The 25,962-nt window shown below is 38.3% G+C and overlaps 3 protein-coding genes across 4 annotated transcripts; 1 reads left to right on the top strand and 2 right to left on the bottom strand.

Moving 5' to 3' along the window:
• Positions 1-297: 297 nt before the first annotated feature.
• LOC139627990 (cellular retinoic acid-binding protein 1) lies at positions 298-8,100 on the bottom strand. The gene is made up of 4 exons (XM_071489250.1): positions 7,895-8,100; positions 6,755-6,933; positions 6,110-6,223; positions 298-549 (listed from the first exon to the last, which is right to left on the bottom strand). The coding sequence occupies exons 1-4, from the start codon at positions 7,962-7,964 to the stop codon at positions 499-501; spliced, it is 414 nt and encodes a 137-aa protein (XP_071345351.1). The 5' UTR covers positions 7,965-8,100; the 3' UTR covers positions 298-498.
• A 3,094-nt stretch (positions 8,101-11,194) lies between these two features.
• slc25a44b (solute carrier family 25 member 44b) lies at positions 11,195-16,406 on the bottom strand. 2 transcript variants are annotated; one of them, XM_071489263.1, is made up of 4 exons: positions 16,190-16,406; positions 14,529-15,197; positions 14,216-14,343; positions 11,195-13,329 (listed from the first exon to the last, which is right to left on the bottom strand). In XM_071489263.1, the coding sequence occupies exons 2-4, from the start codon at positions 15,154-15,156 to the stop codon at positions 13,138-13,140; spliced, it is 948 nt and encodes a 315-aa protein (XP_071345364.1). In that variant the 5' UTR covers positions 15,157-15,197; positions 16,190-16,406; the 3' UTR covers positions 11,195-13,137. The 2 variants fall into 2 exon arrangements, with proteins under 2 accessions (XP_071345364.1, XP_071345365.1); XM_071489264.1 differs by lacking the exon at positions 11,195-13,329 and adding an exon at positions 13,371-13,903 and having other exon boundaries at positions 16,190-16,394.
• Positions 16,407-17,228: 822 nt separating this feature from the next.
• LOC139627995 (proteasome subunit alpha type-4-like) lies at positions 17,229-21,190 on the top strand. Its single transcript, XM_071489265.1, has 9 exons — positions 17,229-17,368; positions 18,458-18,483; positions 18,600-18,636; positions 19,046-19,214; positions 19,343-19,420; positions 19,809-19,897; positions 20,019-20,149; positions 20,551-20,674; positions 20,955-21,190. Exons 2-9 carry the CDS (start codon positions 18,481-18,483, stop codon positions 21,107-21,109), a joined length of 786 nt encoding a protein of 261 aa, XP_071345366.1. The 5' UTR covers positions 17,229-17,368; positions 18,458-18,480; the 3' UTR covers positions 21,110-21,190.
• Positions 21,191-25,962: the final 4,772 nt, after the last annotated feature.

The following is a 25,962-nucleotide window of genomic DNA, read 5'->3' as shown; positions in this document are numbered from 1 at the left end:
ATTGGATAATTTATGCATTCACCCAGTTTCTGATGCTTATCCATCTCGGTGAGACGGGTATTAAAATCCTTCCAGAAACCCAGTGTATGATACAGGCCACATATTATTTATTCTTTAAAAAAAAGAAAAAGGAGTCTGGAGTCCACACGCTGAATATTGCCAAGGAAATCTTTGACCAGCAAGTTCTTCAGATGATATCTGTGATATTTGGTGTGTGGACTTTTGCTACTTTTGTCCGCCACCCACTGTGCTGTTACGAGGTCTAAAAAAATGAATTGAAAAATATAACCAAAAAAATCATACTTTGATCTTTTAATTTCCAATGCAAGGAAAATTATATACAAAAAATGAAAAGAGCATTAATAACAGCTGAAATTGTGATTTTCATGAAAATGCAAAACACTGAATGTCAGAACAGATTATCTGAGATTTTTATGTGAAATTTCTCACACTGACAGTTGAGACACTGACTGATTATTTGCTGGACATGAACTTCTCCTATGCACGTACGTAGATCCTTGTGCACACCACTTCATCAGCTCCAAAGGTCTGAAACAAGATTGAGAGGGAAGAACAAGAAAATCATTGTCACTCCATTAGCATTTTTCCTGAGAATAAAGCTGCAACCAATTAGACGATCAACAGAAAATGACTCAAACTATTTTTATAATCGATTAATCAATTCAGTTCTTTTTCGAACAAAAGGCCAAGTATTTGCTGTTTCTAGCTTCACAAAGATGAGGTTTTGAAACTTTTCTTTGTTGCACGTAATAGTAAACTGATTCTTTGGGTTTCAGGCTGACATTACCTTGCTCTCTGGGAAATTTTTAACAGACAAACTTCACTATTTTTTCAGACCTGTCACGAAAAATACAACAAAGGAGACCCCAAACTGTTGAGCAGTTGAAATCCTATATCAGGCAAGGATGGGACAACATTTCACTTTCAAAACTCCAGAAACTGATCTCCTCAGTTCCCCAGCATTTACAGAGTGTTATTAAAAGAAGAGGTGATGCAACACAGTGGTAAACATGCCCCTGTCCCAACTTTTTTGAAACGTGTTGCTGGCATCAAAATCAAATTGAGCATATAAGCATAGGGCTGGTACGTTATGTAATGTTTTGAACATGTGATGAATACTCACATCTGCTTATAACTGCATTACAGTGTCTTATAAACGCTTATTTTATACAGTTTTATATACTGCTTATTAATTTAGAATAGGAGGGCTAAAGCAGTACCACAACATTACCATCAACTTTTGAAAATATTTTTTTTTGTACAAAAATTCATTATTTACTCCAAGTAGATACAGAAGTTTACAAGTGAAATGTAAAAAAGCATCAGGAGTGCATGTGACCAAGTCCAAAGATTTATGAGTGTCCCTGGGGCGCAACATTATGGGCCACTGCAGCGCCACACATCATCATTAACTCAGGCCATGCAGCGTGGCAGGGTGGGGAAGCAGGCTGGAGCTGTAAAAAATGGATCTGAGATGGCTCCATCTGGCTCGTGGTGCGATGCCGAGGGAGACATTAACTGGAGGAAACATCAGGGTCCACTGGTGTTTCTCAACAGCATGATCAATGAGACTAATTAAAGAGAGGACACACAGATTTGGACCCATGACACCATTACAGCCACACAATTTCATCTGATTCAGTCCCATCACAAATTAGCTAGTGCAGGGTTGCATGAAGCCTTAAAAAAAAAAATCAATATTTATTAGCTTAAAATGTAAGTTTGAGGTTTTTCACATGGATAAATAAAAGAATAGTTTTTCATTCTCAAGCATTTATCTTCTTCCCCTTTTTACTGTAGGCTCCCTAAACGGTCATTACAGTCCACCCATCTTATCACAGTGAGCGCAGTAAGTCACCACATGTTGTCTTTTCATTAAACCCCAAGTCCATCTGTCTCTCCCTGAGAGCCTGATTGCCTCATCTGCTGGCTGGTGCTTTTATTCAAGATTAATTTCTCTGTTTATACAAAAGGATTGATCACATTCCTCTGGGAACAGAGCGGAGAGTGAACTCATTAGTAGAAGATGGGTGGTGTTAGACTTTAGCTCCCTGTATATTAACAGGGAGAGTGTTTAGTAGCAACAGAACATTGAACTGGTACTTTATATAACAGTATCTAACAGAGGAGGGTGACTGTATTCCTCATGTATTCTACGACATTAACTGAAAAATGATTTAACAAGCTTAGATGAGACTTTGTTCATTTCTGTTCTGCTCTTATCGTTATATAGACAAAGATTAAAGATGTGTAATGAAGAAATTGTGAAGATCGAACCATGTTTTGACTGAAGTTTTGGACGAATCCACTGAACCAGCTGTGCTTTTACTTCTATTTGGAAATTTAAAAAAATCCAATAGTCATGTATTTGGCTAGAGTACTTTGTTTTTAAATATTAAATATATTAATTAAATTATATATATATATATTAAATATTAGATTTTAAATATACAAACAATGATCCTTTAGATTTGTTTGAAACATACTTATAAGATACACACTAATCTGGATATTTTCAGCATCCTCATCTTTCAAACCCTGAGAGTGATACATGCAGACTGTTTTTAAACTTTGATTAATGTGAGCTCAAAGTTTTATTATATGCACTTTGTAACATTGTTTTAAAAGGTGCTTCAAAAATAGTTCATTATTTTAAGGTTGAAAGGTCAACTTGAAAGTGCCCTCTGGTGGACAAACTATGTAATTGTGACTGTTTTTAAATGATATCAAACCTGCTTTTGCATGTCTGTCCAGCAGTGTCTTGTTATTACTTCTTGTTATTTGCCTGCATATACACTGATAGAATATATTTGCAATAAGTTAATATATTGGCCTGGCCGTTTTATTGATCTGGCTCTGATGGAAAAAAAAAATTCTTTTCAGCACTTAGTTCCAAAATCTGTATTAATAAACAGTATATAACTTCACAGTGTTATCATAGGGCAACCTCCAGACTTGGGCAACAGCTAATGATTATTTTCATAATTGTTTAATCTGCCTATTATTTTCTTGATTAATCAATTCATTTTGTGGTCTGTAGAACTGTGAAAAAAATCCCATTAGAATGACAAAAATGTAAAGTCTTGACATGTCCTGTTTCGTCTGACCAGCAGTCCAAAACCCAAACATTTATTACCTGCAACATTAAGATGAGGAAAAATATATTTACATTTATGAAGCTGGAGCCATCAAATGTGAGTTGTTTGGCATTTTTGCTTGAAAAATGTCCTCACATACAACAAAGAAAAGCAGCTAATTCTTTTCTGTCATTGAATTCATCGATTAATCAACTAATAGTTGCAGCTCTACTCGACCTCGAACATTTGCTGCAGGGTTTCGGGAAATGATGTGAGCAAAGGAAAGGCTAAATGATAATTATTTAACTTTATTGTCTATAAGGGCTATTTTAGCAGCAATTATCTTGAACTGGGTTCTGTTTGTGCTACATTTGATTTTTAGTGAAGGAAACGAACAGTAACCAGTCTGTCATCAATACCTTTCAGCTCTCAGAAGTACTTGAAGTACTTATTGTTACTGAGAATATCTGAATTTTCTTTTTCTTTTCCATAACAACAAGAATACAGTCTGTAGTATGTGTCAGTATTAAATGAATCTTTGTCTATTTTTAAACAAACCTGTCTGTTGACAATATCATCAAGAACCTTTTCATCCTGAGCCATAGTGTACGTGAAATCAAAATGTTATCAAAGGAAGGAACTTTGAAACTCCACACTTGTTTATTCATTGTGTAAATGTCTCTTTGAAGTCATGTTTATTAAAGGTGATTTGAGGTTTGATAACTGAGTGTACAGGTACTGACCTCAACCGCCAAATATTTCTGCCTCAACATCATTTTAATCTTAAAATTGAAATAATACATGAACTTAGGTGTAATATGAGTAAGTGATGCTGAAATTACAGAACAGCAGGGAATATATATCTGACCTCTCCCTCCTCACTGGTATTGCTTTTAAACTCATGGTCTTTTCTTTGAAAGTCAAGGTTTTTTCCGATGACTCAATCCCATATGCCTATCAGATTACAGCCTATCACTCCAACATGGACAGACGTACACACCCTTATCTTGAATAAGAACAGATTTGGTCCTGGTCTAAGCTTTGTTCCCTGTTTGAAAACCTGCATTCAGTCCAAATTACAGCCCCTTACAAATGTTTCCTTATTTCCTCTCTGCAGAGGTGAGTCACACTCAGTAAGGACGAGTTCTCCATCAAAGCCAAACTGAACTCAGAAGCTTTGTGTCCATCTGGCCAATAAATCCGAGCATGTTAAATCCCAGATGTTTACGGGAAGAAACCGCTTTGTCTTAGCGATCTTGATTTGCCAGGAACTGAAGGCAGAAGTGTCTCTGATGGTTGCAAGATCATGAAATGCTGCGTGAAACGCTGCGTCTAACAACAAACGTATGGCAAGGAAAAGTTAATTCATTCCTTTGAAATCTGGATTCAGTTTCCCCGTAGAGCCCCTCACTATGTGTTGCTGCAAACTGAAACAAATAATTCACTTGCTTTCAGCCCATTGTGACTTTTTCTATATGTGGATCATGCAGACAATTGCAAAATCAGATCAACATCAATGACCAAGAATAACAAATGTCACCTACATTTCAGACCTCTATTAATAAGATTTTCTGTGAGAGGTTCTCTCTAACAGATAAAGGCATGTTTATCCACACCCTTATCTGGCAGAAGAAAAAAATACAAGCAATGGATGATTGCTCCAAGTGGCCATGGGAATTTAGGACATTTCCTAGGAACTACAAATCATTTTGGAAAAATATTGACATTTTCACATCTGGTGTAACCACCCAGTTGTGGCCTCACTTGACCATCTGTCTAGTTTTAGTTTGCGCGTCTGCCAGGATTCTGCTGGCATGACCATCATCACTGAAATCATTTGCTTTCTTGCTGCGAGTTAGATGAGAGGATGTGATACCACTCTCGTGTTTGTACAGTAAATAAGAAGCTGTATATCTTTATCTTTAAACTCGTACAAAAACCCAAGCATAGAAACTAGGCCTGCACTTATTTTCAGTATTTATTATTCTACAGATTCTTTTCTTAATTAATCTCTTGGTATTGAAGATCTTAGCAAATGAGTAAAAAAAAAATGCATGATATAAGTGCCCAATCTGATATTAGGAAAAGATAGTCAGTGTACTGTCACAGAGGACTAAGAAAACTAGAAAATAGTCACATTTGCAGAGATTGGAACCTGTGAATTTTTGCCACATTTGCTTGAAAAATTATTTTGAAACTATGAATTGGCTGTTTGTATTAATAAGTCATCATTAATAGGTCAATCGGCTAATGGATTAATAGACTAACTGTTGCAGCTGTAGTAAATACAAAAGGGTTTTGTGAGGATGCCAGGCAACCCGCAGAGTCTCCAGGAAGTAACTACTCTCAGCCGAGAACTAGTCTGTCTCATAACCCCCCCGTACAACCCTCAACATGTGGTTTTTATACAGTTTAAACAAACGAGACAGAGCATGCAAATTAATGAAAGTTAGAGCTGCTGCTTGGTGGATTTTGTTACCTTTCCGCAGAACCAGGCTAGCTGTTTCCCTCTGTTTCCAGTCTCTATGATAAGCTAAGCTAAATGGCAGCTTGGCAGCCAAATTGCAAAAATGTTCCTTTCAGATGAGGCTACACCAAACCACCAGAACAACAGTGTTTTTGAACTTAATCAAAAACACTGTCCCTTTAGCCGTTCCTTCAGTTGTTTTCTTATTGGCAGGAAGAGGAGTAGAAACAGACAGTGGCTCGTCTGGTCAAAAAGAGAGCAACCTCCAAATTTGACACCTCATCCCACTTTGCAAAACATCCAAACATCTGTTCACTGATCTGCAGAGACTTCAGATGAAAATGGGAGGCATTGTGTAGGCATCCTGCTCTCGTTCCATTATGAGCATTTGGGATTCACAATCTTATGAAAGAAAATATGGAGGAAATAGTATTTTTTCCTAGGAGAAAGTTAGTTGTAGATTATATTAAGTCTACACCTGCTTGTGGCACTCTCTTATCTGTCACCATATTTGTAGTTCCAGTGAAGTTAAAACACTACTCACCAGTATGAGTTCGTCCCCTCTGAGCTCTCGGCTCCAGAAGGTCTTTGGGCCGTTCCCACTCAGAAGAGTCTGTTTGCAGTACATCTTGTTTTCTGTTTCCCAAGTGGCCAAGCTCTATAGAAATGCATCACATCACATAATGTTTCCTATATTTAACAGGATGTCCGCAGCTAAACAAAAGTACACATTAAACAAGAGATTGTTGTTCATCTCGTTTGTCTTGTCAGTCTTTAGAGGGTCATACCAGACTGAGACATGTTTTAGCTCAGTTTCTAGTGTCTGCCACTTTTAAGTCCTTACAGTTTTTAGATTTTTGAGTGCATTTTAACCTCCTTCAGGTTGTCATGGCTTCCTTAGTTTTGGTACAGGTTGAAAATCAGCTTGCAGAGTTGACTCTTGTTTGAAATCCATTTTTGTCAAATTAGTAATATTGCATGAAGTGGTTGCGGCAGAAAGTTTTTAAAGTCTTTCACAGTGATGTGTTCAGGTGCAGGTGGGACTTTCAAACATTCCAGACTTGTATTTAATACAAGAAGCTAACAAATTCATATACTGTATGCCCATATTTTCTTATTGTTAGAGGTCAGAAAGAGCAGTGAATATTTCAAAATTAAAAGTTCAGATTTGGCAGTTAATTGAAATTACCTTAACCTTCCTGCCATCCACGGTCTCCTCATTAAACTCCTCACCAATGACGAAGTTGATCTCCGTGGTGCGGACTGTGGTAGAAGTCTTGATGTAGAAGTGCTCGCCGTTCTGCCTTATCTCCACATGGGGCTTGGATGCAGCGGCCACTGCTACTGTCCTCAGCATGGCATTCACACCTGAAAACAAGAACACAGCTACCTGTGAGCCCACAGATTAAATATTAGGTAGTGCTGCAGTAAATGGATAAAACTCACATCACATGTATTCTGTCTGCCTCTGGCACCACAAAAAAAAAAAAAAAGATGAAGCTAATTTACCAGAAATGTATAAAGGTAGAGGTATCTATTTCAGGCAGAGTCATACCACAGTGAAAACAAATCACTTTTCATTTGACAGGAGAAGATATCACTGTACAAAGCTGTTGGTTTTCATATTTAAAGAAATGATCCTCCAGCAGCTGCAAGAGAGATTGTTATCAGCAGATTTTGAACGGAGAGTGCAGTGACAAGGTGATGAAAGGGAGGAATGCTGGTGCCGTTTGCTTTGTTTAGCTCTCCTGTAGATCATGATAGAGTCTGTCCTCCAAATGAGTGGAAAAACTATTAACCCTCTCTGTCAAACAGTCATAGTGCAAACAATTAGATGAGAGAACCACTTCAGTCTGTTTCTCTTCTCTCATAGTCCATCGCTCAAACTCAGCATCGGTACATGTACATGATGAGTTCGTCGTCTCCTCCTTTAATTAAAACCACTTGTACTCCACTGTGGAGGGAACGGCTTTAGTGTTACATTTGTCCCCTGTAACCTGCAGCAAAAAACTGTGTTATGGAGTTCAAATTAGAGAGTGGATTGTTGGTCGTATAGTGGAAAAGGTGGTCTAAGATGCTACAGTGTATGTATAGTCACTTAAGCAGTTGTTAGGTTTGAAAATCAAACCAGTCAGCTCTGCAAGCATTTCAAACATGAACCTCAATTGCAGTCTGATGTCTGTATTCCAGTTATAGATGTCCATATGGATGTCCACAGTGCAGATAATAGACCTCAGACAAGGTTATTCATTTAGCGTTCACTCCCTGGATAATTCTCTCTAAAACACATTTAAACCTTCATATAAAAAAAAGAGTAAATTCTCCTCACCCAGGGCTTTGAGCAACTCATCGAAATTCTCACTGCTTTTCATTTTCCAGTTGCCTGCAAAATTGGGCATTTTCCTTGTGGGGTTTGGTCTGCGTGTCAGCCTTCGCCTCCTGTCGTCTGTTGTCTCCTCCGCTCCCTTTCTTCAGGCTCTTTCTCTCCCTCTGTCCGTCCCTGTGCTCCCTCCTCCTCTCCTCCCTGTGTGCAGTGATCCCACACAGCAGACTAAACCCCCTCTACCCCTGCTTCCTCTCCCACACACGCCTACTCGGTGGTTTATTCTCATTACAGAGTTCTTTTAATGATGCAGCTAAATTATGTGTTGGTTGGAAGGTCTTGATGCCTCATCTCTGACTGAGGTCTGACTGGGGTTTGTGCAACTCAGCGGTGCATTTATACAAATATTCAGTCCTAAAGCCTTTAAGTGTCGGTCTTTTTCACAGATTTCTCATTGGCACCCACAGCTGAATAGAGGCTCTTCTACTTTTCCTTTTATATGGAGGGTTTGGTTTTTTTATAGAGTCAGTTCACCCAAATTGCAGTAAATTTTTCTTTTTTTTCCACCTGCCTCCGATTGTATTTAGCCATGCAGACAATTTTGGTTCGAGATGGAGTGTTGAAGACTATCCACAGATCTCTTTTTCATCTATTTGATTTTACATTTTTGACTAATTTTTGACTGGTTTGAGCAGCATAAAGAAAATTTCATTCACCTCCACTGTAAGAAGTAGAGGAAGAAATCTCAGTGTCTCAGGATGTTTGCCCTGTTTTTGGGCAAATAAAACCTTCATAATTAAATGCATTTGCTAAATATCACCCAATTTCTTGTTTTTCATTCATTAATTTATTTCTGTAATTTCATCATCATTATATTACATCATTATATCATTGATATAATCATCAGACAATCCTTAAAGAAGCTGGAGAGGTTTTGTTGTGCACTCTTCTCTTCAGCTGTGGTCACCTTTTGGACATGTAAAGGATAGGTTCATATGTTTTTAAGTTATATCTTAAAATATATGTCCTTTGTACATTGACACAGTTTTTGGTTGTTTACATGTTCCTGCTCTCCATACTGGCCAGGAAGAGATCCGTTCCTAAAGCCATGTCAGTGTTAGAAATGAGGCACCGAATCCACAGGCCGTGATCTGTATAAAAGTTCATGTTCAAGTTCATACGTGGATTCTTGGATTTAGTACATATCATTTGTGTCCACGTAATGTGGATCAAACTGCTTAATTCACACAGAAATCCAAGGACCTGTGAACCTTTTTTATTTGTTTTATTTAACGGATTTATTACTCAACAAAAATTTTATAGAGTGAGTTTTTCAGAGTCAGTTGCCTAATTGATGACTCATTTCAGCTACTGATTGCTGGTTCATTTCTGGGCGTCTGGGGAAATTAGACACTGCCATGTATAGTGGCGGTCAGTAGGGGCTCAACAACACATTTTTGCCCCAGGGCTTCGTAGGAATTTAATCCAACCATGCTGAATTTCAGATCACATTTTGACACAGAACGAGGACTGCGGATTTTGTCCTCTGTCACTACATTGGAACCAAGTTAGGAGTGAATCTTGTCATGGCCTTTATGGAGAGAAGGAACAATCACAGTAACCAGGACCTGTTTCAGTGAACATGTGGGCATGTGAGTGCTGTTTTATGACTTTAAGATGAAATGTTTTTATAAACGCATGATGAGTTTCCAGTAAACCCCTGTCTCATCATTTCACTCATACTGAGGATGAATAAGGAAAGATCCTTTCTAATAATGTTTGTCCTTTGCTGCTCCCCACATCTCAAAGCTTTGGCTAAAGCTGCAAAAGAGATTACACAACAATAACCTTTCAATACAATCCGATCCTCTCAGTGCTTTGACTATCCCACCTTTTACCCAACACACACTCGCAGAGCTGCCACCATTACATCCCATGAGAATGAGAGGCCCTTCCTCTAACCCCGGCCAAGTCAGATTTGTTTCCTCTCTGACAGCACCTCATCAGTCTTTTTGACAAAGTGCCTTCCAGACACTGCTTGATAATTAATGTATAGAGCAGCGCAGGGAGCACTCTGTCATCCCACCAGGAAGTGTCAGCTCAAAGAAGGCCTCCGCCGTCTTCACCGGTCCCCCTTGCTTGTTTCATTCATCAGTAGATTTATCTGTTGGTCTCTGGGTGGTTTTATTTCCAGTGAAAGTTTAAGGACGTGTGACAAGCATGGAGGGAAAAATGTGAGCTGTAAGAGCTTTGTCTGCTGCCATCTAATGACCTGCTCATGGAAACTTTGATTTTTAACATATGTGGGAGTTACTTTGGTGTTTTATGGCCTAATTGACTTTAAATGTATTATAGTGAGTTATCTCTGTTGTAAAAGGGTGGCATTTTTGACTCATATGCAGTCATTTCTCTAGCGATGTAAAGCTTTTATTATGCATCGTACATCACAATGAAATAGATCTAAAGAGCAGAGCTTTTGTTAGATTTGAACTTAAAGTCAGGTTTGTTACAAAGTGCTGGATATTTTTCCTGTTTTTTGTAAAGTAAAAAATTGTAATATCATGACAAGCATTGCAATCAGCAGGTTGACTCTTATATAAGAATAGAAGAATTGTACCTGAACAAAATGTTGTGGGTCTGTTCTTACAGTCAAATCAGACAAGACTATCAGGAAAACACTGTTTTTAACTTCAAGCTGTGACTCCCCTCATCTCATTACCTAACTACCATAATAATGTGACCTTTGATGTCAGAGTGTCACCTTCAATAAGATGTATGGACGCCCCACGGTTATGAGAACATCAAGGAAAGACATTAACTTCTCAGGCCACAGAATCACATTTTCACCTCCCATACCTTCTCAACTGCACGATGTACTCCCTGAGGATGATGGGAACGCACAGTGTTGACATGTTTTTGTTTTTTTTTTTCCTAGAGGTTATACTTTGCAAGTGGTTCTCAAACGTTTTCACAGCGAGAACCTGTAAACTGAGATAAATTAGACCACCTGTGTGTGTGTATGTGTGTGTGCGTGCGTGCGTGCGTGCGTGTATATGTCTGCGATAGGCTAATATTTAAAGTGATACGAGGAACCAGTCAAAACCCAACTTAAAGTGATGTGACATTCAAACGACCACAGATATGGCCCAACAGGACACATCTGCTAATCAAATCAATGTAATGAAACATTTAAATTTAAAAGTTTTATGGGTAACATTGACATAAGAAATTTAAAGAGAATCAGCGTAGCCTACTGTAGGTTCAACAGCTTATTCTGCTCGGAACACAGTAAAAACACAAACTAACTTTGTTTAGCAGTCGTGATGTTTTATTAACGAAGCCGATGAACCAGGACTGAGACAACACATGATGTGAAGCCACGATGTATTCTGTATGCGACAGTCGAGTTTTGGTTAATATAATCACACTGGTAGAGTAACTGTGGGCTGTGCGAAGAAAATGAAAATGAACTGACATTTGCATCGATTCCCTTCTCTTTCTTGAGGCCTCCAGGTATTAGTAAAACATGCCTTGAAAAGATGACAATAATTATCCTGAAGAACAAGTTCAAAAACTGATCTGACCTTTAACAGCAAGTGAAACTGTTCCAGAGTTCATTATGTATCCCATTAATGTTTGATACACTGGCATGGCCTGAGCAAACTTACATATACTTCAGAAGACATTATGGGACATTATGGCTTCATCTAAACAAACTTTCAGATTTCAACCAAATTAAAACAGTCTGTCACCATTCTTCTTTATCTATGAATGTGCCTTCAGGAACCCCCTCATCTAATTTCATATGTAAATAATAATAATAATAAAAAAAAGATAAATTCTAAAAACTGACCACATCTGACACTAAACTTAAAATATAATTTGTTTTTTCTCTGAAGTGAATTACCTTCCCCAAAAAGCCACTAAAGCAGTGATAAAAAAGCAACAAACGGCGTCAGCCACAATACTAAAAGTTATTCATGTTAAACAAAAGAAAAACAAAGATGACAATGTGAATTTTTGAATTTACGTGGTCATAAGCCCAAAAACTTGAAGAAAACCCAGAAAGCAAACAACAAAATAAATTAGGTAAAATGCATGATGTTATTCACACGATTTACAGAGAATATACAATCACATTTTGTGCAGACAAGGATAAAACATTTACATTATTGCACTAAAACATTTACTGTCACAATAGCACAACAGCATTATTTCTGCTGAGTGCGCTTCAATCACATTTCCCTCAAAGGTTTGAACTGGGAGCCCACCATAATGGAAATACTCAAAAACTTCCTGGTAGTTACCAGTACACCCAGTCAGCCGTTCATCAACCAGCTTGATCACTGAAATATTTTCAATAGTGTCGATATCCTTGCAGTATGTTACAAAATGTCTGAGAAAACGTGGCATTGAATGTGTAATGTTTTGCATGGAAATTGTCAAGTCATTTATTTTGACTTGAGAACAATACAACTCTACAAATAAACCCACAAAATAAAAACTGCCACGTTACAGATTCTAAAACCTACTGTTCTTCTCTTGCACATTCAGCAGTTAAAAACAAAAAGCAGACTGTTAGTCTTGACTTCACACTATGAAGGCAGCAAATTAAAAAGGCCAAGAGAAAGGAGCTGCAGTACAGACACAGAAGCCAGTTTGGTGAGAGTAAGGAAACAAAACCTTGGGAGAGATTTGTTTATGACTGAAGTGAATGCGTCATCATTGGTTATACGACCGCTCTCCAAACCCTGATCAAAACCAGGTTTTTATGTGGGCCCAGCACTGCTTGGCTTTTTTAATTGGAGATAAAAACAGTCTGTCAGCAATAAATTCCACTTTTCTCTACTTAAACATGATTGTAGAATGTGCAATGACCAAATGTAGAAGATTAATCCTACAAGGTTGCATCAATTTGTCTGCATCTCTGAGTATTAAAACAATACTGCAGTCACCATTTCTATTTGCACTAAAAAGAATTAACCCTGTAAAGCAGCAACACAAACTGCAAACCTGGGCATGAATTTAAATAGCCAGGTATTTAATCTGTAACTAATAGGTTGGTATGAATGGTCAAATACAGATTTAAACACATAGTTTGTGTGTTTAAAGTGGCCTGATTCCATTTTGTTCCCCCGGCTGTTATTTAAAACAGACCTTTCTTTCATCCAGTGCTTTCACAGGACGTCTAATTTGGGGCTGAGAGATAAAATGGCATGTGGTCCATATATTGTTTGTCCGGGTATCTTCTACCAGTGTCTCGAGTCCACCAGCTCTGGTCGCAGACTCAGTTTTTTTAGCGTCTCGTAGCCGACCACCATGACAATGGCAGTGGGTGTGGATGAAATGATGCGTGCTGACAGTCCTTTGGTCAAACCCCAGAAGCCCTCCTCTTTGATGAGCTGTCTGAATGTCTCGATGACTGAAGACCTCCCTTCAACCTAAACAAAACACACGTATAGTACATGCTGTTATCATTTGGAACCACAAACCAATATGTTAGCCTAAGGCTGAGATTAATGTCAGGTGTTCATAAAATATCTACATTGTTATTACAACATGCACAATATTGGTTATTTTAAGTCAAACAGTAACCTAGCCTACAAAAAATGTTTCAGTTTTGCTGTGTTTCGCTGAAAAATCGTTGAAATCCTGATTTATTCACAAGCTTAGAAAAATAAATAAAAACAGAAATAAATGAATACTTTACTTATTTACCATGTCACTCATCCCTAACTTGGCCTAATCATTAACTGAACATGAAAAAGCTGGCCCTATATTGGAAGCTGACTTTGCTCACTGTCAATTATATGTCATTTAATTAAATCCAGACTTTGACTTTGTAATAGTTCAGACTCATGAGGCAGAAATGTTAGGGCATAGCTTTTCTAAGACATTAATCCTACCAAATAGTACTTTCCTCCACTCACTATTAATTCATTTTGGTGGCTGACTCCTCCTGAAGGCACGACTTGGCTTGTGAACCTGTCACCACAGCACTTTCACTTTTGTGCCCTGAATAGGAAAAGCTTCCTTGGTATGTGAAGATATGCAAATTACAGAAGAGTGAAATGGTAACCTGAGACCTTACGCACACATCCAAAGAGAACTGACTAATTATTAACATTTATTGAATCAGCTATTGAAATATGTGACTAAACACAATGGACTGTGCACTTTTCTGCCAACTTTCTTCACAAAGACATTAGAAAGCTTGGCCTGGATTGAGTTTTTTTGTGCTATGAATCATCCATTCAACATATGCAGCCCTAAATGACCTCATCATACCTGCTGCATTATGACAGATGCACAGTAAATGATGGTTACCTGCACTCTGGCTCTAACCACATCCATTGGATTAGTGACAGTTGAGGCAGTAGCAGCGGCTAGAGGTCCAGCCATGGCTTGCAGAATCAGATGAGGGCAGTCACTGGGAGCCAGTTTAGAGAGTTGCTCTGTACAGTGTAACACACAGAAACTTTATTAACCACATCGCAAGGACTGGTGGAATTCAATCGCACTGCAGACGTACAAAAGCACTGGGAACATAGATAGCTCATAAGAAAAACAAGCTCAGGGTTTTTAAAGAAAGTGCAGTGTGTCCTTGTGCTTCACAGAAACAGAGGAGCCAGTTGCTTACCAGCATAGAAGTGATAGAAAGGCCACCAGACAGCACTGTTTGGGATGTAAGTGAGTAAAGATGCCACATATCCCCTGTAGAAGCCTCGGAAACCATCAGCAGCAAAAATCTGAGCCATAATGTTCCTGGTTTGGCCGAACACCTTTTTGGGCTTTCCACCATCTGGGTTAGAATTGAGACGAAAGCGGGTGAGGTGCTCCCCTTGACCCTGCATCATCAGCTGCTGAGAGACAACATCTATGGGAACAGTGATGCTCTGAGCAACTAGGGAGGCCGAGCCACCCGCCACCAGCGACTTGACTGTATTGTCCTCAGAATACTGGGAGACATACTTCCTCACTAGCTCGTAGGTGGTAATGTAAGCCTGGCCTGAGATGAGTGTGAAGGTGTTGACCATGAAGCCACGATACAGGCCTCGTACACCCTCCGTCCGCAGGATCTTGAAGAAGGCATCAAAGGTGCCGCTGTACAGCGATTTGCCCCTCTGTACCTGCAGCCGAGTGCGGATGAGTGTGGCCGGGTAGACGGTGGCCCGGATGGTCATCGTCATGAACACCCCAAAAGAGTAGAACTTCCTCTTGTCGAGGTCCTCCCACTCAATGATCTGGATGTTCCTTTTCTGCTGCATCCTGCCAGCTGTAGGTGCCCCCTCATCAGACTGATTCCTGCCTGACAGAATAAACAACAACAGGACAGTCAGTAAACTAGTTTTCACTTAGCATGGAAGTTCATTGTTGACACTGGAAGTTGTAGTTTGACATATAATACATACAAATGTAACATCTTCATGAAAACTAAGCAAACTCCAATCACTGATGAGAATGTGGGATGGAAACAAGAGGCACTTGGATTGTCTTAAGTCCCACCATGACCCCCCCCCAGCCCCTGTTCACTTCCTTGTGAAGTTAGGTTAAAAATTAAATTAAATTCCAGGTTAAAAATTTAAAAGGAAATATGCACAAGAAGTTTCAAATGACAAGACTTTGTAAAGTGCTAGCTTTCATTGAAATATGCTCAATTGAGGGATTGTCATCTCATAACCAGCATTTTTTATGTTATTTTATTGTTGTTGGGTTTTTTTTTCTTTTAAGTAACTTTATTTTACTGCTGTCAATCCTGAAAACAAAACTCTCTTTATATGTGATGTGATGTATTTTTTAATTATTACCTTCCCTATAATAATAAGAATGATAACAATGATAACAACAACATGTGAATACAACCCACTGAATTGACTCAAAAAATGACAGAACCGCCCTCTTTGCTGTGAAAAACAACGATGTAACCTCACGCTGTCACGTAACTGTTACTTCTAATGGAGCGACATGATATTTATCAATAGTTATCCATGAGAGAGTCGCTCTTCTGATCACCTCACCGCTAAATATCATCTCACCAGTTTGTACTTGACCCCGGTGACAACACTGTTCAGAGGACACCGTGTTCCCGAGCCGGTGTGAGGTCAACCTAGAGCTACGGAAGCACTTCTGTTTGTGTTAATAACGCATACTGAACCCTAACAAAGTAAGTCAAACCATTACAAAAGCAGGTGTTACGTAAAATATGCCAGTTGTGACCTGCTGTATGTGCTAGCGTCGTGTGCTAGCTTCAAGTATGCTAGCTCTGAGTTACACAGCGTTAGCAATGATTTAAACACGTACCTCTTCGGGACAGATGTTTATTTCAGAGTCATGTCCTTAATGTAATTCGGGCTTGAAACATCGTGTCAACACCTAATTAAAATATATAATTCAAACTAACGTCGTTAAATAGCTGTAAGGCTATTTAAAAGGAGTTAGCAACCTCCTAGCTAGTGAGGTAACTGTTGGATGTCTTCCTGTTCCCATTCAAACACCATGCCTCTCAAACAACCAATGAAACACATGCTGCGTTCAAGTGATATCGCTAATATCGTAATAACGAAGAGAGGAGGTAGAGCGTTCAGTCAGCCAAGTGAGAGATACAATATGACGAATTTTGACTGTAAATATACCATAAACCCACTTCAAATAATGTTATAGGAGCTACGCATTATATGTGGCCATGCGACAGGGCTTTGCTGGCAAAAAGACTTTCTAGTTTCAGTTTTCAGTTGGAGTTTGGTTAGGCAGCAAAACTACTTAGGACTACATTACAATTTTACGAATGTTTTATAACTGTATGTGAACACAGCATTTTACCGTTGCAGCTGGCTGATTATTTTCATCATGGATTACATGTCATTATTTCTCAATTATTTGATTAGATTGGTTGTTTTTTTTTTCGTAAAAAATTCACAAAACGTGTCCAACCAATGGTGCAAACCACAAATGCATAAAAAATAATCATAATTGTAACAAGAATAAAAGGGGAAAGGTCACACATGAGAAGCTGTGACCATGAAATGCCCTTCTGAAGACATCTGTTTGATCAATTCTGAACCAGTTAGGTCTTTAGTTACTGCATCTTTATAGATAAGAAAGGTAACAAAGTAATTTACTCAAGAGCAATTTTTATTTAAATTAAAATTGTGTTCTGTTAAATTCTGTGATGGCAGAGGGGACTGCTCTGGCAGAGTAGCTTTGCCTTGAAAAATGACAAATTGCTCACCAGGACGTCTATTTAAGTTGTTACTTACAATAAAGATGAATCTGATCTGTCTATTTTGTAAAAGTGATTTACCTTCCACCTGTAATTGAACTGGAGACAGAGAAACAGGAAGCGGTCGGTCCTCCCACCGAGGGGTGGCGCTGCTGAGCGACCACTTCACCGCCAACATCCGGTGTCAGGGAACATCAAACTGAAAGTACCGGAGCTCTCTGCCTGGACCAAAGTAAGCTAACTTGGACCGTTCAACTAAGGTAATGAATCCGTATTTAACTATTTGTTAAATTTTTGTTTTATTTTGCCATCATTATAAATTGTAACTTTAGTCTGTGGCGGTCCAGCGAGAAGGCATTTTTACGGAACTAGCTAATCAGCATGCTAGCGAGTTAGCATGCTCGGATATTGCAGATTCATTCTCTTTAGCAGCAGTTAGCTAGCTGTCACACACCTCAAACAATTGTGTCCAAAACTGTGCTCTGTGACTTGATTCGCGGTTTATTCTTGTATAAGATCGGCAGAGAGATGTGTGTTTCTTTATTTAAAATAAAAACAGAACCAAGTTAGCTCATTGTTTGGCTTCTGGATTCTTAAAGGAGACTTAAACTTGTAGTACTGAGCCACGGTTTCTGCTTTTCTTTGCCTCTTTTAAGTAAAGTTTTCTTAAATCTGAAGACGTGTTTCATAAAGTCTTTAGCTTCTCTGGGATACTCTCATTCAGATTTGACAAGTCTAACTCTATTGGTTTTTTATTTAAACCTGGTCTGATGTGGTTTAGACGTGGAAAGGGTAGTGAATACAGAAAATGTTCTCTGTAACTGATATTATTAAAAAGGCGTTATTAAACTGATCATGATGAAGCATAAATTGTTTTTTACTGTTGTAGCTGTTCGATGTGATGTTATTTTTAAGAACTATACAGTCGGGGAGTTAAGTCTAGTGGTTTCCAACCTGCAGGCTAGACTCCTGTAAGGGATGTAAAGGTAACTTTGGCAGTCAGGAGATGGTAAATTGGATAATAAAGAATAAAAAATAAAGGACTGTGATAAAAACCTGTCTCTTTGATGCTAAAAACAAATAGAAGTTATCACAAGCCAAATGTTGGGTGCAACTGGTTTAATGCATTGTGTTTTATAATATTATCTATTACTGTAAAATAACTAGATCACATACATGTAGTGAAATAAAAAGTACAATGCTTGGTTTGGAAATGTTGTGAAGTAGAATTATAAAAATGGATATACTCAAGCAAAGTACAAGTACTTGAGTAAATGTACTGTTACATTCCCCCAGTGGTTTCTGCTGGTTACCCTGTCTTATAACAACAACTGTTTTGTATTTTGCAGGATAGTTCCAGTGACGTGAAAAAATGGTAGGTAGCTGTTATACTCTGCACAAATATCACTTTACTTTACAAAGCATGCAAGATTTTGTTTTTCATGTGTCTTGTTTCTGTCAGTTATTACCTGTTGTTTCTTTGCTGTTTAGTCTCGCAGATATGATTCCCGGACAACCATATTTTCTCCTGAAGGCAAGTGTCTGTTTTGTTTTTTAAACACTTAAAGAAATATTGAGTGAACTGATCAAAAACCTTATATGTTATGTGCAGTGTGCACTATATTATGAAATTTCTCCCTAAATCACATGGCATATTTTGTATTTTTAAGATGTGGATTGAACATTGCTTTTCCTTGATTTTGTTGGTTCATAAGAATGGATCTGTAATATTGAGGAAATTAAGTTCAGACACTTTGAGTTACGTTAGTTTGACTAGTTTGGACTTGAAGTACCACTTAGAAGGTCTACTTTTTATCTTTCAGCCGCATCTCAGAGCTATCATTAGTGAATTAAGTTATTTATTTTGTCAAAATTTAATTTATTTTGTTTAAATGTTTTTAGCCAAGAATGGTCAATATAAACTTTGTGACCGTCACTTGCAGGACGCCTGTATCAGGTGGAATATGCCATGGAAGCAATCGGTCATGCTGGAACATGTCTGGGGATTCTAGCAAATGATGGAGTGCTGTTAGCAGCAGAGAGACGCAACATCCACAAGCTGCTTGATGAGGTTTTCTTCTCTGAGAAGATCTACAAGCTCAACGAGTGAGTGAACCGAACTACAGAGGGACTCTACTGCACCAACTACTTAGTGCATACTTTCATTTAGAAAAACAAACCCCTCAGTTATTCTAACACTGCACTGTGGTCTTGTGTGTGCTTATCTCTGTCAGAGACATGGCATGCAGTGTTGCTGGCATTACATCAGACGCCAACGTACTGACAAATGAACTGCGGCTAATTGCACAGAGGTAAGCTTCAGAGGAAAACCTGCCAACCATAAAAATTTTAGGGCTTTAGCTCTTTGGATATTCTAGGTCTGCTTCTAAATATTGGATCTAAGTAAGTTTAATAACAGATGAGTTTGTTTCCTTTCAAATATTTTAATGTTGAGTGGAAAAGTGTAAAGTATATTTTTTCAACTTTTATTAAACAATTAAACAAAGGACCAGGTTATGAAAGCCTGAATATGCAACCCCATGAATACAAGCATCAGATTTGCTAAATTAAGAGGGTAAAAATAAAAATGCCGACTATGAACCTGTCAAATGATGATATGAATTCTCAGGTTTATCGCTTTCTTTCTAGCCATTTATCACCTTCACCACCAGCTGTTGACAAGTTTGAATTTTTCTGCAGGTATTTATTGCAATACCAGGAGCCAATACCCTGTGAGCAGTTGGTGACAGCCCTGTGCGACATCAAGCAAGCCTACACACAGTTTGGAGGTAGGATGCACAGTAGTCTCTTTATCTAGTTTATTGCTGTAGTTGCTAAGAGATTCTTGCAGGTGACTTATACACGATGGATTTTGGCATTGTGTAACAGCTGTGTGGTTTTCTGTTAAAGGGAAGAGGCCATTTGGTGTTTCTCTGCTCTACATGGGGTGGGACAAACACTACGGTTTCCAGCTGTACCAGAGTGACCCAAGCGGCAACTATGGAGGCTGGAAGGCAACCTGCATTGGCAATAACAGCGCTGTAAGTCTGAAACCATTTAGATCATAAGAATCAGAGAGAGGTTCTCAACAGATAAACCAGACCGTGTCATGCAGTTGTTGTGGTGTCATTCAGAATATGAACAATGTTGTATAGAAATGATTGCGGTAGTTCTGAATGTGAACAGCATACATCATCTTTTCATTTAATGAGATCCAGTGTCATATGACTGATGTGGTAGAAGAGTGCCTTTTTCATCACACATTTGAGTGTGTTAGGCATTAAAAATGTATATTTAAAATTTTGTTGGTAATATAACGGTTGTCAATGCAACCTTCAGAGACAAGTTAGTTGAAGAAATATCTTCCTGCATCACATCAAAGTTGAGTTCAGTCACACTTTTCCTCTGTATCGGGTTTGATTTGTTGACTTCTTGGCCTCAGGCTGCAGTTTCCATGTTGAAGCAGGACTACAAAGAGGGGGAGATGACTCTCTCCTCTGCTCTGGCTTTGGCCGTCAAAGTCCTCAACAAAACAATGGACGTCAGCAAGCTCTCAGCGGAAAAAGGTGAGATTTAGCTATAGTACTCTCTCAGAGTTTAGTTTTTAGAAATGACAGTATTACTGATTCACACTGTGTCAAAGCAGGACATATCTTTACTGTAGCTATAACTAGGATCAGACAGAGAGAAAGTGATGTATATCAGATAAACAAGGTGGCTATTTGCCTAAATAAGTAATTTAATCCCAATCCACAGCATTTGTCTAAGTGCATCGAGTAGAGATTTAAAATGAAAACTACAACTACGCTACAATAACACAATGCTGAATCACATTTACTGTTTCAGTGGAGATTGCCACCTTGACACGGGAAGATGGGAAAACAAAAATCAAAGTGCTCAAACAGAAGGAAGTAGAGGAGCTCATCAAGCGGCACGAGGCTGAAGAGGCCAAGGCTGAAAAGGACAAAAAGGAGAAGGAGCAGAAGGAGAAGGACAAATGAGCAAATAATATTTTTTTCCCTTGTATCACCAAATCCTGTATTGTTTTGTCTTTTACATTAAAAGTCTGGAAACTGATAATGTGTTATTGTGTGTGTCCATTTTTTTTTCATTTCAGAACAAATCTGCACATTTTTTAACAAAGAAAAAATCCCTTTTTAAATCCCTTAACTTCATCTTTAGAAATGCTGTAAACAAAATTATTACTTTTCATAAGATTTGACAGCATCATAAACTACAGCCTCCAAAAATCAAAGTTTCCTTACTGATCCTACAAGTGCCATATTAGCTAGAAGCAGGCACAGATGTTTTAACTTCAGATGGTCTTAATGCTGGCCAATGGAAAACGGCTGCACATCATGTTTTCTTTTGGCTCTGTACAGTGTAGTATGTAAACTTGCAATAGAGTTTTTTACCACATGATGGTGCTATCAGTCCTGAAAATGTACCTTAATAGTGGCGTATGTGAGGTATAATCTAAAATCAAGTGGTATAATTTTACATAATGCATTTATAAATTAATTAAAAACTGATTTAGAAGACTTCTGTCCTGAGGATTCTCACATGTGCCTCCAGTTAGAATCAATTAATTGTGATAGTGTACTTTCAAAAATGAAAACTGCTTTGGAAGTAAAATGATTTTTACAGCAAAGCAAGTTCAAGGAATGACATCTTCAAATAACAAAGTGAATAATGATTGCGGCTTCATGTCTTTAAATCCAGTAAAACACAGCTGAAAATTAAACAGTTATTAAATTAAAAATGAAAACTCACAGAAGTTCAGCAGGTTATACATTTAGTTCTGGAATAAATGACTTTCTTAGTCTGTGATCAGGTAAAAACAGTTTATGTAACATTGGGTCTGTTAATAAACAGCTTCCTGTGTTGACAGTCCCAGCTGACATCATACCTCTCCGTTTGCCATCTCTACTTGATTTTCCTCTAATGTTATTTGTTCTTCTTACCACTTGATGGTGCTAGAGTTCACTGATGACATTTCTTTAGGTTGATATCCTCCTTTTATATGTTTGGGAATATTTTTTGTGATGTTTCAAGTATTCTACAATAACAGAATAGATCTAAAATAACGGTGATCAGCCACCTCCATGGATCATGAAAAACAGAAACTATATTTTGGTTTAAGGCCAGTGGTTAAATGGGATCCAATCAGTAAAGAAGAAATACTGAACACCACAGCTGGACATGCAGACCTAATGTAAAGATACAACAAAAATCTTTTTTTTATAGCTACACATAAAGTGGTTGTGCGTAAATCACATATATATACTTATATGATGGGGTATGATTAAGATGGTCGATGTTTTTAACATCAATTTTGCATACTCAAACAGCCTGCAGTGTTGGAGATAGTGATTTCATTATCATGTGGTGAGTTGTGTTGAGTCAAAGAGCAGGTGCTGAAAGTGACAGCAACTGAGTGTCTGTTTCACCAGTAATGGGCACTCAGTCCCACACTATGTAGGTGGTCATGTCTGGATTGAAACCAGCTGTTATTGCAAAAGTACACATACTGTGACGACACGGCCACTGCAACGTCTTTTTATCATGTGTTTCTGCTGAGACATACTCCTAAAATATCAATTTAAAAAATGTTGTGTTTTATGTTTGGATTGATTCACTTCATGAGTAAGTGGATGATGAACTTCAGGATGTTTACAATACATAGGAAGAGAAACTTGCCCAATTCTTGTGGTGTTTTTACCCAAATCAAGCTGTAAGCGGCTGCAGCTGAGAATGCTGATTGGCGGATATGTAACACCACAGCTTCTGGTACATCAAGATTGGGTAGTAGCAAGGATTATATAATCAATGTCCCCCCAGCATAATCGCAATGGCCACCAATAAATAAAAATAATGACATTTACTTATTTAAATGAATATTTTTTTACTTCCCTGAACAATGAACATCTAAACCCTTCTCCACATCACCTGAAAAAGTAATTCTGCTGGAATAATAATATCCCTTTGTTTTACTGAAATCTTATATTATCCTTTTTTGGCCACATACAGTCAAATACTGTATGTTGAGCCCAAAGACTTCCTGAATCTGCCTTTGAAAACCCATCATGTATATTTTGTGCGTAATAGTAGAACGTCAACTCCCCCTCACTTTGTTCATGCCCCACACATTCCCAGGACCGATGCTGCGGACACAACCCCTGTGTCCTCAGTGCTTTTCACATTTTCACATTCTGCACACAACACTTGTAATGGCAAGGTTTCTAAAAAATATAATTCTAATGATTACAGATAAGTGGAAATTTTCCCTGTTGTCCACATTTGTTTTAGAAGGGATTACATCGCACTTACAATTTTAACAAAGGCTGAATAGCATGAATTACTAAATACTGAATGAGTTAGTAGTGTAACAAGTAAACGAGCTAGTTAGTTAGAAGTTAACGCTAGCCACACTGTCCCTCATTACCAATAAAAATTAACATTACATTCACACAGGAAGTACAAGGAAGTAATTAGGACATTAAACGAAGGGCAATTACTTTCATTATCAATTGATCGTTTTGTCTTTAAAATGTCAGAAAACACCCTACGTAATTTACCACAGTCCACAGTGATGTCTTCAAACATCTTGTTTTGTCCATCCCACCAGTCCAAAATCCAAAGGTATTCAGTTCACTGTGATATAAAGCAGACAAAAGGATTAAATCATCACATTTCATAAGGTGAAGCCGGCAACTGTTTTATATTTTTGCTTAAAAGAATTACCACAACAATGAGTCGATTATCAAAACAGTGGGCGATTCATTTTCTGTAGATTGCTGTACTAGACATTGTAAATACACAATAGTAAAATTACAAAGAACTAATAGTTAGATTACTTAGAATATTGTATCTGTGACACGTTAGCATCAGATAGCTGGTATAGCAGTTAGCTTGGTCAGCACCAAATTGACATCGTACAAATAGCTTTTTTTTAAAAAAGCGTACCTACAGATAACAATTTAACAAGACCATATGGGCATTAAAAAAATAATAATTAATATTTATAAGTAGTCGCCTATATAAACATTTATTAAATGGATAATAACACAACATAATGTAGTTTTTTTTAAAGTGTTTATTAAAAATGTTAGGATTATAGCTATATTCGTAGGAGAAGTTAGAATTGATACTTACAGCTACATTATGGTGTGTTGTAAACTGTTAATTAAATGTTTATATCCTGATCCTAAATGCTAAACAAAGGGACTTAGAGAAAAGTATTAGACAGTTTTCCTTGCCAAGTTTCTATTAGCAGACTCTGTAAGTGACGTTGTCCCATTAAACACTGAGATATTTGAGGCGCATCTAAGATAAAGACTTGGCCTGCCTCCTGCAATGAAAACTTCTTTTCATCTGACTTCAATCTTTTGGTTAGGATCTTACTTGGGCTTAAACTGTAAATCAGCAGCACTAATTCATTTAAAGGGCAGACGCAGTGAGGTCATGGTGTTCACATGAGCTCTCACAGTGCTGAGTGGGAGGATCTTGGCATCTGAATGACTGGAGCTGCTCGCAGGCCTCCCCTCCTGAGGCCAAACCTAAAACAGAGAAACAGAGATGCCCAGTCCACTGACCTCACTTCTTTTCTGTTCTCTAAACCTGGTAAAATTAGTGTAGGATTTAATGTCTGTGTCCTAAACTTCAAACTGACGCTTATTCTTGAACATGTCACTGTCTCTTGAGGATCTTCTGCCAGCTCACTTATCGTGCACCCTCAGGACAACACAAACATATATTGGGATGACTCTGGACAAAGGCATAGAGGCCCACCACTGTCCACTGCGATGAAGCAGACAGGGAGAGCAAGGCAATCTGTTGCAGTGTAAACACAGTCCCAGAAAAGCACTGGAATGTCTCTGCAGTGGGAGCTGGAGTACGAGGTCAAACGGAGGCCAAGGCAGGTGGTATACATCAGAATCAAGGCTGACATCTCAGCATTAACTTATCCAAACAAGAGGCAGGCGGTATGTTATCCTGCTAGCACTGGAGGAGGAGCAGGAGGAGGAGATAGAAGAGGGAAGAAGAGTGAAAAGAGAGAAAAGGGGGAGTATTAGAGGCTGAAGCAGACAGAAACAAGGGGGAGTGTTTCTAAAATGCAGTCATCTTTCCATCTCTCCGTCAGCCCCCAGAGGAGAAAAACTCCAGTTAGCATATGAGGTTACATGACATGAGACTTGCTGCCATTTCAGTTTCCTTGATCTTGATCCCGTCACTGATCTTGAGGGTTTTAGCCACGTTATCACCAGCAGCAAGTCCAAGACGGTTTAGAGGAAAGGAAACTCACACTTTACGGCATGTTGAACTCAAGAGATGGTCTTCCTCATTAACTAATGCTGTTGCTTAATGTGTTTATTTACTATGAATTTACTGTTGTATTGATACAGTATAGTACAGTACAGTACAGTACACAGTATACGTGCCACTTCAGAGACATTTTGCAGGTGAAGCTGAGGGGTACCGGGGCCTGTGCCTCATTGGCCTGTTCAGTAATTAGTTTATGACATTTATTTATCAGGGCTCATGTATGAAAACATTAGTCTAATACCAAAAAAAAAAAAAAAAAAAAAAGATGCAATGTACCTGATTTATGTAATAGCCAATTTCCTTCTGCAGTCCCTGGGCACTAAATAAAAAAACACTAAATACAAGTATAGTAATACAAAAAAGACAGACCTTGTTTCAATATCAATCTTTGTCATCCCTGATGCAGGACTATAACAATCCCGGTATTCTGAGCCACCAACTGCACTGCATCATATTGAATTTCTGTGGATAGCAGCCATAATAACAGACCTGTGGTTATACTGGATTGTTTATATTATTACAAGTTTCA

The sequence above is a fragment of the Trachinotus anak genome, unplaced genomic scaffold (assembly GCF_046630095.1).
Source record: "Trachinotus anak isolate AG129_WGS33_773 ecotype Australia unplaced genomic scaffold, CSIRO_AGI_Tana_v1 ptg000011l, whole genome shotgun sequence".
In the NCBI taxonomy this organism is placed as follows: Eukaryota; Metazoa; Chordata; class Actinopteri; order Carangiformes; family Carangidae; genus Trachinotus; species Trachinotus anak.
This window is presented reverse-complemented; position numbering and strand designations above follow the sequence as displayed.

What these genes read in the sequence shown, in the direction of transcription:
- slc25a44b (XM_071489263.1), bottom strand. Translation starts at nt 15,156, where the DNA reads ATGCAGCAGAAAAGGAACATCCAGATCATTGAGTGGGAGGACCTCGAC. An exon ending in TTTCTATCACTTCTATGCTG is followed by an intron (nt 14,344 to 14,528) that starts GTAAGCAACTGG and finishes TACACTGTACAG; the next exon opens with AGCAACTCTCTAAACTGGCT. An exon ending in TGGTTAGAGCCAGAGTGCAG is followed by an intron (nt 13,330 to 14,215) that starts GTAACCATCATT and finishes TGTTTTGTTTAG; the next exon opens with GTTGAAGGGAGGTCTTCAGT.
- LOC139627995 (XM_071489265.1), top strand. An exon ending in AAGATCTACAAGCTCAACGA is followed by an intron (nt 19,215 to 19,342) that starts GTGAGTGAACCG and finishes TATCTCTGTCAG; the next exon opens with AGACATGGCATGCAGTGTTG. An exon ending in CTGCGGCTAATTGCACAGAG is followed by an intron (nt 19,421 to 19,808) that starts GTAAGCTTCAGA and finishes ATTTTTCTGCAG; the next exon opens with GTATTTATTGCAATACCAGG.
- LOC139627990 (XM_071489250.1), bottom strand. Translation starts at nt 7,964, where the DNA reads ATGCCCAATTTTGCAGGCAACTGGAAAATGAAAAGCAGTGAGAATTTC. An exon ending in TGGATGGCAGGAAGGTTAAG is followed by an intron (nt 6,224 to 6,754) that starts GTAATTTCAATT and finishes GCATTTCTATAG; the next exon opens with AGCTTGGCCACTTGGGAAAC. An exon ending in GAGGGGACGAACTCATACTG is followed by an intron (nt 550 to 6,109) that starts GTGAGTAGTGTT and finishes ATCTTGTTTCAG; the next exon opens with ACCTTTGGAGCTGATGAAGT.